The 15,516-nt window shown below is 35.8% G+C and overlaps 1 protein-coding gene across 1 annotated transcript; it reads right to left on the reverse strand.

Annotated features, from left to right (window-relative positions):
• Positions 1–7,027: 7,027 nt before the first annotated feature.
• LOC119075004 lies at positions 7,028–13,228 on the reverse strand. The gene is made up of 3 exons (XM_037181406.1): positions 12,979–13,228; positions 7,523–7,606; positions 7,028–7,447 (listed from the first exon to the last, which is right to left on the reverse strand). Exons 1-3 carry the CDS (start codon positions 13,022–13,024, stop codon positions 7,293–7,295), a joined length of 285 nt encoding a protein of 94 aa, XP_037037301.1. The 5' UTR covers positions 13,025–13,228; the 3' UTR covers positions 7,028–7,292.
• Positions 13,229–15,516: the final 2,288 nt, after the last annotated feature.

Here is a 15,516-nt window from a genome sequence, read left to right on the forward strand (position 1 = left end):
TTCAATTTTTCCGACGTATCTTTCCAATTCAGCTATTCAGCACTGGAAAAAAGTTACTAGTTTTTGGCGCATTTGTTTGTTTTGGTTGTTCGTATTTTTTGGCTTATGAAGTGAGGTGTAGTATAATTTTTTAAGCGACCCGAGGATGAAGAATGAATGAAAAATACTGTTCTCAAAATTAGTAGGTGATTGTCGAGCAGAATAATTTTTTTTTTATATTGATCCAGAAAAATGTGAATTGAAAATTCGTTTTACATAATATCTCGACTGATGAATTCATTGAGATTAGGCTTTTTTTATTTTTCAGAGGTCGGGTTCAAAGATCATGGAAAAACATTCTATTAATATGAGATGAATGGTTGCTGCTACACCCATTCGAAGGTATTGTCCTGATTATTCGACGATATGAATCTCACGACGACTTTCTGAAGAAACAGCGAGATCCTTAAGAAACATTGAGTAGTCGCTGTTCCTGAACTCACCGTTTCTTCGTAAAGACGTCATTCGTGTCGACGTTTCTTAACTTTTTTAACATTTCGTAAAAGGAATATGCCTTTTACAAAATGTCAGGAACCGACAACTTTCTGAAGCGGTGAAATCCTGAAGAAGTCGCGTCTACTCATTGTCTCTTCAGGAACTCGCTGCTTCTTCAGAAAGTTGTCGATATTCAATTTCGCCGAATAATCAGGACAATTTCGATGGTTCGAAATCATCGATTATTCAGATCTCTAGTGGCAGATCGAATCAAATTGATCCATTCAAAATATGAAGCTTTATGATTTTGTTCAACACATTATTTAATTGATATACCTTGCTCAATGTAATGCATTTAAGCATTAAACATTTAAACTTGGCGCAAAGTAGTCAACTGTCACCTGTCACCTGTCACTTTTACATTTCAATACAGCAATGCAAATTTAAACCATACGTCGCTATGTAAATCAGCAGTAAACGGGATTTAAATTGTATTTATGTAAAGATCAACTCAATAGACCACCCTTAGCTGGATATGCGTCACACACGCATCACAGTACACTTTATACACTATATTACTTATACAATTTATAATTCAAAATCTTGAAATTATATTTTTAAAATGACGCGTCATGACGTCGACTGTATTTTTAAATTGGCAATTATTGTGAAGTCAATTGTTGCTAAAATGGCAACAAATAACTTTCATCATCTGCCCTATTCATAATTTGATTATCCACCACTCCCAACGATTTTTTAAGCAAACATACCAAGTTACCGTCTACCGTATACATCCGTTTAGCATACACACAACAAAAAAAGCATGACCCTCAGAAATTGCAATCAATTTTTTTGCTTTCCCTTGATTTTTTTGCTGCTTTCATCAACAACAAATTCACTTTCATTATGAAGGAGGTGTGTCACCAAATGTAATAAAATGGGCGTTTATGTCGGAACCCCTGCAGACGTCTGTAATTCAGGTAACGGATGACAACATTTTATCCCGTAATCGAATTTTCGAGGTACATTCACTGACAAAATGTTTACGTTTTCGTGGTTGAGTCGTTGTGATAGATGACTGTATTATTATTGCTGCTTCTGATGAAATTTTAGCATGAACATATGTATACTTAATATGACCAGAATTTTAGAGAATGAATCGATCGAACAAATTGCAAACTGAAATTGAGGAGTCGGTACTTCCTTGTGGTCTCATTTGCTAAAATTATTTTATCTGAATTAAACTTTTTCAAGCAAGTCTCTAAATACAAAACAGAAACAAGGTCACCTAGGTCACCACGAGCTGTAAGATGACTGCCAAAACTTTTGTAACTTATACTCTTTACATCATCGATAATATTTTTACTATTTGACAGGTAGGGGAAAATTGTATCAAATACAACCCGATGACAACAAAAAGACAAAGAAAAAGTAGAGGTTACGTATCAGCCAATACCGTCTCTAGCAAACAAACTTTGTTTTGTCACTGTCACTGTCAAAATACCACCTTACCTTAATCCTTCGTTCGAAGAACCATGCACTGCTGACTAATTTCGAAAAATTCAAAGCCTACGTTGCATTTTTACCGCCTAATAAAGTACGTTGCACCTCGATTGCATAAATTACTGTCACTGACGCGGGATAAAAATGAAAAGTCTCGTTTTCGTGCGTTTATTAACCTCGGCTACTCCTTGGGTCAACAAAATTCACACGAAAACTCTTCTTTTCATCTTTTTATCATCCTGCGACCTCGTATGTCATAACTAAACATCTAGACATCTAGAGCAAGATCTAGAGCCTAATAAAGTACTTTGCATCGAGTTGCATACAACGTTTTATGCCACAGAGGAATCTAAAGTTTGCAAATTTTGCATATTCTGTTACTGAGTGGCATAAAATACTATTACATGCTTACAGGCTTTGAGAAGTGCGCTAAACATCATGACGTGGTGACGCCAGACATGTACCAGTACCAAAATGTACCAAAATTTAATCAATGAATTAAAAAGTGGTGGCCGACTACATTCGACGTTCAGTCCAACGAAAATAGTCGATGAAATCAAAGGTAAGTTCGCCTAAAATATTACTGGTAATGACATTGTTTATGCCTAAGAATGCGTTCCTAAATTCTATCGGTTTTAGTTGCCAGAGCGCTCTGCCTTTTATGTTTAAACATCCACACCCATGATAGTTAGGGGCATAAATGTAAATGCTCTTCTTCCAAATCCATTCCGATTCGGTTACGATTTTCTAAACTTTTCAATCGAAATGTAAGCTCCTTTAAGTTTGATTAAATATGCAAAAAAAGACTGCTCCTTGAAGCGGCCTTCAAATTTTTCCTAATTTCTCAATGAATTTCTTTGTTTCATGTCCCATACAGCCTAAAGTAAAGTCTCGAAAGCTAGAGGAGTAAACAAATAATTTTCTTTTAAACGCTTATAATGATTGTGTTTAAATCTTTCCGCAACATCCGCAATCGACCTCTGTTTCTTGCTAGATTCATTAACGTATGAAGGCGCCAATGTATCTTACTGTTACATCCCAAATAAGAGATTACTCGTGACTCCATGGAATCAGGGTCATTCCATCAGGTCGATATGTAAATCAGAGCCATAAAAGTATTGGTCGAAAAATTTTCTAAATGCCAATATATTACCTCACCGGTTTATTTGCCGAACTAAACCTGATTGCTTACTACATGCTTGCATCACCCTTTATTGTATATATACCTATACTACGGGGTTGCATATTTGTTTGATTATTATTTTGCATACGTCGAATACAACGTTCATAACATTCACCAATGATACACCTCCAAGGCTCTACGGCAAACAGTTTTTCAATCCCGATGTATTATTAATGTTCTCTCTGTACATTATTCATACTTTCAAATATTCCATTCCCTTATTGCTTTCCAATTGAAATAAAATTCCATTTATTATTGTCACAGTGTCACTTGATACCGTTATAACCGATCCAGCAACAGTTCGTCATCTTTTATTTTAACATGTTCGCCGACCCCCCCATACACGTTCGGATGTTTTGTCTGTTTGTGTATACATTGAGGTTTATTCTCCTCTATCTATACTTGTTGTTTCGTTGTCGAACCGGTAAGTACAGAGCATTATAACAAGAAAACACTTTAGATTGTCCCATAACGCAATAAAAACGGCAATAATATGAATTATTTACTATGGTTTTTGACGATATATTTTTCCCCGAACATATAAATACATCTACATGCCCTTGTTCAAATATGAGAAAGTTAATTCCCTACACTTTTGCACGATATTTATACGTCTAAGGGTAGGGGAAAAAAAGAGAAGAAATTGTAGGGACGCTTGTTGTATATGGTACAGTACACTGCGCCACTGTCATATTTCTCCATAAATCATCTGTGTAAATAATTAAGTATAGAATATCCTCTTTTGTCCCGAAGAAGTCAATATGACATCGTAACGCAATATTAAACATTATTTTTCCGGAAAATGTATGGATCATTTTTCGAAAAAGGGGGCCTATAAGACGTTCCGCTACTCACATTACCATACACACATATTTCAATGATGTTATATTCCGTTTTTTGCGGGGACATAATATTTTCTGGTTGTGGCATTATTTATATTCGATAGACTGCTTGCCATAAAAGCCGTTGACTATGTATACAATGCGACAAGTGAAAGCCGACACATAAAATAAATTTGCAAGAATGTGGGAAATATTATATCTCTACTACGAGCGCCAATAAATAATATTCTCGAGCATTCATATAAAGAGGATGGAAAAGCGAGGCAAGCAAGCGAAAAAGGCAAAAAATTTGTGTTAATAACAAGTTTAGGTCGCGTAAAGCTCCCACATCACGGTTCGGTTTAGTTTCGTTTGATATTATGGAACGTTGACTTTTTCCTGAAATTAATGGAGTTCAAAATTACACGAATTCGTAATCAAATCGCTATACCGAGAACGCAATAAAAATTCAAATTGCCATTTCGGTTTTATATTTTGATGGGGAACATTTTGGTAGAGACTTTGATATAAACTCGACGCAATTGTCAGATTACAAGAATGTTCATATGATCGTTCCTACAATGATTCTTCTGAAATGGTGCCGAGGAATAAAGCGCCGCGCGAGATTCCTACACTAGAGGTGGAATCTTGCGCCCATACATTTTCGACTTTACATTTTCAATATAAAGAAAAAGTGGAAATGGGTGCGAACTTGATTTTGGACACTTTACGAGTAACAGAAAATTGGAAATGGGTGCGAACTCAGCGAGCTCAGCAACACATCGTGTGCGCAAAACCCCCATTTAATAAGACGTGTTCTTAATCAATTTTCATAAGAAATCGCGATCATGAGCTTAGTATAGCAACTTCCATTTTGGTCTCCTGCACGCAGAGTTTACCTGGTGTAAGCTTTGGAATTATTCCACTCGTTCCGCCTTCGGCTCCACTCGTTCCACAAACTTTCACACTCAGATATATACACTCGCACACATTCAAACTCGTACAATCATGACTCACTTGACCAAGTATGTAACCCATTTTATCACATTAGCGTTCGGTAACGTTGAAACCACAACAATAAATTTTGATCATACACACACAACACGCAAGACACCATCGATCAATTATTTTAATTCGATGATTATTAACTGAGCCGCGCTATGTATACAACTATAAAATTTTTTGCGAGAACATTTTATTTATTCATCACAATGGCATAGAGTTCGCTACGGTTGAAAATCTAAAACATTGAATTTTGCAAACAGTGACCGAAAAGCACTTTGTGCCACCGAGAATTGAAATACGACTCTTTTCAGCACTCATTTTAGTGTTGTAAAGTGACTTTTTTCAGCACCCGTTTGATGGGATATTTCAACACTCAAAGCAGTGTTGTTATGGAATTTGTATGAGTTATTACAACATTCGTTTTAGAAAATGCAAAGCAATGTGATCGATCAAATTTGAAGTAGAGTGATTGTTTACCATGAAAATTATGATTTTTTGGGCATTTGTCTATTTCAATTCTCGGTTGGCACAAAGCATGCTTTGAGTGTTGTAATATCACATCAAACGGGTGCTGAAATAAGTCACTTTACAACACTAAAATGAGTGCTGAAAAGAGTCGTATTTCAATTCTCGGTGGCACTAAGTACTTTTGTGCCACCGAGAATTGAAATACGACGGATTTCAATATCGATAACTAGATTGTAATGTCCAAAATTACAACACCCGTTTTCATGGCTTATTACAACACTCAAACCAGTGTTGAAATGAAATTCGTATGAGTTATTACAGCATTCGTTTTAAAAAAATGCAAAGCAACGTGATCGATCAAATTCGAAGAGTGATTGTTTACAATGAAAATTCTGAATTTTTGTGCATTTGTCTATTTCAATTCTCGGTTGGCACAAAGCATGATGTGTTACACGTATTGTAATGAGATTTTTTCAGCACACGACCAAATTTTCCTTACTCGCTCCGCTCGTAAGGAAAACTTGGGTCTAGTGCTGAAAAAATCAACATTACAATACTTGTAACACAACATACTATACCATCACTGAGCTACGTTCAGCAACAGCAGTGATGTCAAGTGACTCTTACGAGAGGTGGTATCATACACAGCAAAATCAACTTACCGGGCGCTGATGTGATAATCGGTATTTACATGCTAAACATGTAGTAGAGTTTTCATGTGAATTTTGTTGATCCGAGGCGTGACGTCAATAAACACACGAAAAAGAAATACTATTTGTAGTGCTTGAAGCATGAAAAGTACGGCTTTCGACGACATTACGTCCTTGTTAGGAGATTTTTATTTTGCCTAGATGGGGTTTGTGGCCACGAGGGAAAATAACAATCTCCAAACAATTACGTAAGGTATTTTAAAAATAAAAATGATTTAACAGATAAAATTACATTAAACACACATTCACTTGCTAATAAAACATTTGGTTATCGTCAACACAACACTACACTCAATGCGTACTTTCAATCAAGTGAACGTGTGCTTTCGTGACATATGAGGACCGAAAGTAAAATGATGACAGTGACATTTACTTTCGGCCCGCAAATACGCAAGCCCACGGGGCGAAAGTAAAATGATGACAGTGACATTTACTTTCGGCCCAAGGCCTGAATTTTTTTACTTTCGGTCACCATTTGAGGACCGAAAATACAAACTTTCGCAGTATTTGGCATCACTTTCGCCCCTTGAATTGACATTTCTTTACTTTCGGTCCTCTTAGCAAGCATACAACAGTACATTTCGTACCTAGGACTAAAAGTCTTTTTTAGCGTGTGAGAAGTTTCCAGACGAAGTAGCACTTTTCGGGTCCTAGGTAAGAAAAATACTATTTCGAACTACGCTAGTGGTCCCGCAAACCACGACAAAATTTTCCGATAGGTCATTTTCGATTACATTCATTTCCGAGAAAACTATTAATCCCGCACCAAACGACCCATATTATTTAATGAAAAAATAATCAAAAGTAAATCATAGCCAATGTATACCTTTGATTCCGTAGCTTTGAATTAAATTTTAATTTAAAAATGTAAAAATCTCGTTTTTATTCATTAATAACTTTTCCCCGATTTATTAATTTGATGAATATTGAATGCATGAATTGAATATTACGTATTCTGTTGTAGATTGATATCTGACTAATGAAAATATTTAATTGAAAAATTTACAACCCATTTCAATTACATTGAAAACATATTTTCAACGGCCATACACAATTGACGTTCAGTTACATTTTGAATTTTTATTTTTAATTCTTAGCTGAAAATAATTCGAAATTAAAATTAAAATTTTATACGTCATCCATCATTGCGGGCGTATACGAATTCGTATTGGATGTGCCAGACAAAACGAATTTCCTCATTACGAAATATAACACCACACCGATCACCAGTTGACATAGTGCCACGATGACGATAATAGCCCAAGCTGGAATAGCCAATCCGCCTGCGGAAATAAGTTCGTTTTAATTTGAACAGAATAATTGTTTCCACTAAACTTTAGTGACTAAAGTGTTCTTACGATTGTAATGGCGCGTAATGGTTCTTCGTCCTCGCAAAACCAAGCGACGTGCATCAGTTTCTGGCACAGATATGCTCAAAATAACTGGAAGTCAGTAAAAAGAAAAACAAATATTAATTGAAGGGGCTTCAAATAGTCTTGCCAATCAGTGCGAAATTATTCTCCCCTTTAATTTAATGGAGTTCATTTGACTTTTGTGAAACTGAAATAGAATGGTCAGGTCAGGGTCAACCTTGATATCAATCGTACACGTGAAAAATAAGGCAATTAAAAATGTTCCCAAAATCTGCAAAATGTTGTCTGACTTATACAAACAAAATTGTCCATTCGTCTTGATTACGTTTTATCACTACCCCGAGCGTGCAGCTACTCGTATAAAGACGTATAAGTTAAGCAATTTGGTTTTTATGGAGTGGACCAGCTAAAAAACAGATGATGCAAATTCATGCCCAAATTTCACTGACGTCGACTGTGAGTCAACATCATTGTGTTACTTTTAAAGAACGCTCTGAAATTAAAGCACGAAACTCACTACACTCCGTTTACTTACCATTTACGTTATCACAATGGAAAGAGAAAACAGTTTTCATTGTTATTTTGAAAGCGGTGAGTAAACTGAGTGTAGTGCATTTCGTGCTAATGTATGAAGATGTTAAGAGGCATTGATGCTTTGCTGAAAAGCATACATTTGGGCGTTTTTAAATGGATTTTACTTTACTTTTGACGATATATTTCCACCAGAATTCATTTTTAAAAATGTACGACCGCAATAACGACCACGAATGTGTTATCTTTCAAAAGAAAATAGAGTTGGGTTTTAGCAGTTTCAACAGCTCTGACAAAATTGAACAGTTTATGAAAATTTCGTTAAACTGCGCCCTTTTCTCAAAGCCCATCAAACGACCACAACTAAAGCTAATTTTTATTTGAAGCTAACACATTCGTGGTCGTTATTGTGGTCGTACATTCTGATGAAAATATATCATCGAAAATGAAATAGGAAACACACAAATGTTTCTATCTAGCCAAATTAAACCTACATTCTCACATTCCAATTTCTTTCTTGTTAACAGCACTGCCTTTTTTATATTGAGGCACGCAGCAACAAAATATTTCCTACCCAGGCCAACCAATTTCAAGTGTAAATTTTATTCAAATTAAAAACAAAAAAAGACCAAAATATACCCTCGCCATAGTTGGAAAAGGATTGCAAGTTATGTTGCAATCAATTTTCATGTTGTCAGATTTGTTTAACCTAGTTTTTGAGGGAGGTTCGCTATGTGTATACGTGCTGTTGCTGTATGCATGTATGGAAAAGTCAAAGAGTTGAAAACTCACATAATTTTTGGGGTGCATGGCAGGAGATTCATATTCACACAGGCTGCATACACAAAAAAAAATCTGTACGAAAAGCTTTAAAGTTCATGTTGTTCGGTACATGAAATTGCATTAACTTCATTTTACCCTTTGAGCTACATAAAAGCAATGAATGCAAGTGGAAATAACATTTTGTATGCGGGGGAAATGGCAGATTGGTGAAATATTTTTTTTTTATCAATTGCCAATAGTGCACAATACATACGGTCTAATGTGAATACGTGTGACACAGGTCGTATGAACAGAACAATGTACAGTCGTAGCTAGACGAAAAATTGTGGGAGATTACTGCATAACAATGGAATTTTCATTACATTTTCAAATCATAACAAAGAGAATTCAATTACAATTTATTTTAACTTTCGTCTAATTATTCGCATCGAAACTTTCTGTAAAGTAATTTCACCAACAGATAAAGAAAAACTTCAGTAAAAACTTCTTTTTGATGAACTTGGAATAAAACACAATAAATTTACCGTTGAAAAGTGCACTTTTGAGCTTTCCACTTTGATTACGGAAAGAGATTAAATAATTTTTGTTTGAGGGCTCTCGGGGTTGTACTTTCAAGTTTTACGTTAAAGCGCACAGTTAATACAACTGTGTGTACAATGGGATGGAGTAATAAATTGTCAGTTTTACATACAAAAATCAAAAAGAACATACCGATATCGGACCGGAATTTTTGGTGGAATCATTTTTATGTGCCTAGACAGGAATTGAACCCCAGCATCAAAAACCACTTTCAAATTTTTCCGAAAACCGAAAAGTGCAATTTTCTTATCACAACAACAGCAACACCACTTTAAAAAATGACGATTTTATACAGAAATGAGTCAACTTTGGAAGGTCAACTTTCACTAATAACCGGGAATTATTACTACGCATACATGTAATGTAAGGTATCATAAGAAAGTTGAGACTAAGTACTGTAATACAGTAGCTGTATAGGTAGACTTCTTTTTTCTATCGAAAGTTGTTTTAGCAAAGCTACAGCACCCACCAAAGTTCACCCATTTCAGTATAAAATCCTCATTTATTTTTCAAAGTTAAGTTCCTCACTGTAGATGACATCGACAATCCCCATAACCTATGTTGGCCTGTAACTAGATGACGTCAGCTATCTAACATTAATATAGTCGGTCATGTGCCTCGTCGACAATCCCCATAACCATCGGGCTGAAGTTAGCCCAACGCCAAAATTTGGACTAGTAACAATATATGCTTATAAACACATAAGATGTATGTGTATGTGTGTACACTGTACATAACAAATCATATTACATAAAGAGTTATGCTATCGCTATTATGTACTTATGACTGCCTCGAATTTGGGTCGGACCCAAATGTTCCTTAACTTTAAATTGAATACATTTGGGTCGGCCCAATATGTTCAGTACTTATGACTGTAATATGATTTGTTATGTACAGTGTACACACATACATCTTATGTACTTATAAGCATATATTGTTACTAGTCCAAATTTTGGTTGTAACTAGACGACGTCAGCTATCTAACAATACTATAATCGGTCATGTGCCTCGTCGCCTGAGGGAGAAAAACAGGTAAGAAAATTGCCACAGTGGCCGGAAAAAAATTTTGAAATTGGTTTTGCATACTAAGGTTACTTTTACTGTCTAAGGAAATTCCCGACCCCAGTTAAGGTTTTTAGATTCGAGTATAAAATTTTGCCAGATCTAAAATATCGATGAATGGTTCCGTAATTTGTTCCGTAATTTTATAATAAATTCCACAAAAATGTGTCGACGGATCTTGATTTTTCTAAATGAAATTTCTTAAAGCTGATGTCTTTGAACCTTAGAGTAATTCTAATTACTCTAAGCTTTGAACCTAGAGGCATTGAGCGCTGTAAACTCGAGTATAAAAACTTAGACTGGGGTCGGGAATCGCCCTAATATAAAACAAGTTAATTATGTAACTGGTTAAGTTAAATTAACTGCATAATGTCGGAATTGCTCGAAGTGAAATTTCTTAGTCGTGCTCAATGCTTAGAGTAATTATAATTACTCTAAGGTTCAATGTTCATAGGAAAAAAAGCTCTGAAAACTCAGGCAATTAACGTTTAGTTTTCGATCAAAGTTGAACTATAAAACATATACCTTTCACAAAAATTGCAAATGGAAGCAAGAAAAGTAGACTCTCGAAGTCATAAAACTGAAAGAAGTGTGTCTGGCAATGGGCCTCAGAAAAGGATCTTGACGAATGATATTGAGGAAGAGAATGACGCAAGGAAGGATACAGCATCTACTCAAAAGCTCACTTGAGTCCATTGCAACGAAGCTCCGACTCTATAAAACGGTAGTCATGTACGGCTGCATACCGTGGTCACGGCCAATGACATCCAAACAAGAGCTAAGATCAAAGAAGGATCTCAAGATCGATATGTGGGCCGCTACATGATGCGAATGGTTAGAACAATCACAAATTTTACAAGAAAGTTTTTTTGAGTTTTTCCAGCTGATGGTTAAACGTAAAGTCTCTGATTGCGTTTTTGTGAATCGAACATTCGTCTAAATCGACTAACGGTGTTTGATTTAGTTTGTTGGGTGTCTTCACAAGCTGATTCGTTATTCGTTGTATGCGCTTTGATATTATATACCTCACATCGATATGTGAACTGCCAATGCAACGCACATCTACTTTCTATGAAATTATTTTTTACAGTGTTTACACTTGGGTGATACAGTGTGAAGTTTCAGTACCCTACTGGGAGTACCACGCATGCTTGAAAAAAATTTCGTTTATCTCGTTAAATCATTTAATTCCATAATTAACAAGACTGTAAAGTTCCAGTGAGCTGAATAACAATTTAAAGGAGCTACTTCTCACAGAAAAGAAAATGCTCATCGCAACTGAAATCTCACAAGTTTCCCAATGGGTTTTTCCGAATGACAGCCTATTTACGACAGTCATTTAATTAATTAAATTCTCAAAATTTAAGGATTTACTCAACGCAATTATCAAAAGCTAGGCTGGTCTCCGGTACGAGGTACAATGGTAGAACGGAAAACCGGGCTTGGACAGGCACTTTAGGAAAATAAGAATCTCGGATGCATCTGAGTGATTCCGTGGAATAAAAGACGAAACGGGCATCCATGTCATATGTGAGTGCCTTAAATTCTACCAGCCGAGGCGCAGAATTCTAGATAATTACACTGTGACACCATCTCAAGTGTTGAAATTGGGACCTGCCCGCGCTAGACAAAGGAATCTGTTGAAACAGGGAGGTTCTCGTGATTTGTGTGATGAACAAAGGAAACAAAGGATCACCAGATCTGTGTTTCAATATCACTGTGTTTCAATATCGGGCTCGTCTGGTGGTTCCAAACTTAATTTTGAGTAGCACGTAAAATAACTTAAGTATTCATCTAGACACTGTTATGTTTACTAGCACTCGAATTCAAAGCAGCTACAAATCTTCTACTCGTCAAAGTAAAAATATGCAAATAAGTGCACAATCCACGGTATAAAATCACTTGGCTCGAGTCAAGCTTCACCTCTTCGGTTTTTGATTGAACAATATGTGAATTGGGTAAGAGTGATTGTCGGTTCGATTTACGAGTGATTTTCCATCGCAACGCAATATCGACTTAAATTCCAAGAAATCCACCATCGTATGCAACGTCAACTCGGATATGTTTCTGAATGAGTAAAATATGTGGATCAAGCCATTAAAGAAAACCATTAAATCGAAAAATGCAGGAAATGGTAACATAAAAGCTTATTCACTTTTCTCGGAAAAAATCCATCAGTGACATCATCATTTTGCCATATTTGAAATAAGATATGACACTCCCTTCACTCCAAGCACACATTATCAATTCATGAAGATAAATTCGAATCGATGTGGTGCAATAATATAACATTGAATGGATGCTGTAATTGTGTCCTTTATTTGCAGCAATTTGTGTCAATCCGTTTCGTAAACGGATGTTTAAATGTTACAATGAAAATGCAACGCACTTTAAATGGATAATCACAAAATCCGCACCGGAGAAACGATCACGACAAATTTCATTCAATTTATTTTTTACAAAAAAATGTGCACAGATTATCTTACCTAATAGCACTGTGAAATAGAAAATCTTATTATTGAGAAGTTTCATTTTCGCAATTTGCAAAACGTATTTTCCAATTGAGCTCACACAAAGTACACTTTTCCACCGTTCGAAAATCTCGTTTTAAATAGATAGTTTTACAGAAATTTAATTTTGCTATTCGGTATCGTTGTAATAATATCTAACAGAAAATTACACTCGACGTCGTTTACGGTTTGAATGCTCGATGTACTGAGATATAGTAATTTCAACAAAAGTTTTCGAATTTGATAAACTGATAACGGATATAATGGCGAAAGAGATAAAAATTTATATTAAAACGTTGGGTGGTTACATGGGTATGAGTGTGGTGTAAATTGGAAATTGAAATCCAGAGCGCTTACTATCGAAATCCAATTCCAATGGCTTTTTATCTCTTTCGCCTTTGTGTGTACAAAACACTTATCTTGTAGTAAACACACTCACACATCTTACTTATAGAGTGAATGTATCGTAAAATAAATGGATAATGGAACAGGTGAGATAACAAAAGTAAATATTCGCTGAACAGCATGAGCGAACGTACAGTTAACAGGTTGTCCATCATTTCATAAAAATAAGCAAGTAGAACGAACGAACTATAAGAGTGGCACATTATGATATGGTTAAATGTGGATTTAATTGTTGATGTGTACATGCACACGAACTCTGCTTATTTTGCTGGCTACTAATTGTGGGCGGTGTTAAGTTTATGGACTCATCTAAGTAGTATGTTCATGCGATTTAGATCTTCCTCAACTAAAAGCGATAATAATTCGAGATAGAACTGTAGCACTCTCAATAAAATCAGATGAAAAAACCTAGACAATAAGGAAATGGATGTGGGTCAGTTCGAGCTAGTCTTGTATCCGGTTCGGGTAACTTTTTATTTGTGCATCTGACCTGCCTGTAATTTTCACTTACTTAGACTCTTTTTCAAGTCAAGGAGGCCTAATGTTAAATCTTTCAGAACGGCTAATCATCTTTTTATCAATAAGCGAAATAATGAAGTTTTTACACGCCAGAGTGAAATAAATAGAGCATAGCTCATATGAAATAATTTCGCTCGTTGTGTCCCTTCGACTCCACTCTCTGCACGAACATTCACTCATATTTTCTAAAGAAACGCTATATTCCGCGACGAATTCTTTTAATTTTCAGCTTAGAAATACTAGAATCGAATTGGATTTGAAATAAAAATTTTGAAGTGCACGGGTGAGACACGAACTCACAACCTTCAACTTGCCGGGCTGATGCTCTTGGTTAGAGCATTCACTCATATTCAATTACACATTCAAACTCGTGCTCATGATCATTTTTTTTAATTCTTGTCCACTGTTGACTTATGCTCACTATAGTTTCAGACTTTATACGTTACCTTCTGTAGTGAATCTCCCTATACTAAAATATAGCTCAGGATATCTTGTGGGAAAGGCAGGCACCTACAGAGAAAGTGCTCTGCGGTCTCTGCTTCATGTTCACACAGGTCACAGCAGGGTCTAATCCTTCACCAATTATAGTTAGGTGTTTGTTGAAGCCGAAGTGTTCTCTCTTGGTTCCTGTGTTGCCTTGTTCTGCTTTTGTTAATTAAGTATTTGGCGTTTTTATCGGTAATTCTTAAACAGCTTGTCCACAACTTAAAACCGAGTTCTAGTATTTGGTGAACGCCCTGCTTCTATGACCTTTAGTTTTGTTTTATTTTGAGAAGGCGAGAAATGCAGTATTGGTTCAGGACTTAACGGAGTTATTGATGTCGCAATCATCGCGAGTTTATCAGCTTTCTCATTGTCGTGGCAGAAATAGTTCTAAGTGCTGAATAGCTGTCAGAGCAAATGTAGACTATATTGTCAGAGATTTCCTGGTCAGAAATGATGTGGCATGCCTGAAGAAGGTTGTACTATTATACGTCCGTGGTTCCAGATTATTATTTTGACGAGTCCATTATTATTGTTTTGTATTATTTGCATACTTCACTTGCCCTCGGCTCGCTACACAACCCTCACACTTGCCGAAGCAACAAATTTAATAATATCAAACTCTCCACGATATTTTGAACAAAAGAAGTAACAGATTCAATGGTTATATGGAAAAACGCTTGACGTTTTTAAAAGTATGAAACCGGTAGATCAATTAGGGGTAATTCAGAGGTAATATAGTTCATGGAAAAACATAAAATGAGACGAAAAGAACTCGCTGTGCATAGAAACTTGGAAGCATGAACATAGTGTATGAATTCATAATCACCCAGCTAATAACCTCACACACCTTACACATTTACTACTAACGACTTTCAATTTGTAAATTAAATTGAACAGACACTTGTGTGTGTAGTCGTTATCTTATCATAGACGTTTCACAATCTATTTTCGTTGTTTATGCGATGATTCAGCCGAAGTGCTTGGAACTATGACAACTTTTATGCTGAAAATATGTTACACTCACCGTCTTAAAAATTAAGCCGAATCAAGCAGAGATTCTTGATTTATCTTCGTAATTACAGTCAAAGTCGCACGATACTTTTG

The sequence above is a fragment of the Bradysia coprophila genome, unplaced genomic scaffold (assembly GCF_014529535.1).
Source record: "Bradysia coprophila strain Holo2 unplaced genomic scaffold, BU_Bcop_v1 contig_151, whole genome shotgun sequence".
Classification (NCBI taxonomy): Eukaryota; Metazoa; Arthropoda; class Insecta; order Diptera; family Sciaridae; genus Bradysia; species Bradysia coprophila.

Bases quoted from the DNA above. Each gene is read 5' to 3' on its own strand.
- LOC119075004 (XM_037181406.1), bottom strand. From the start codon at position 13,024: ATGAAACTTCTCAATAATAAGATTTTCTATTTCACAGTGCTATTAG. The intron at 7,607-12,978 runs GTAAGATAATCT...ACTGACTTCCAG, and splicing joins CTATTTCACAGTGCTATTAG to TTATTTTGAGCATATCTGTG. The intron at 7,448-7,522 runs GTAAGAACACTT...TTATTTCCGCAG, and splicing joins CATTACGCGCCATTACAATC to GCGGATTGGCTATTCCAGCT.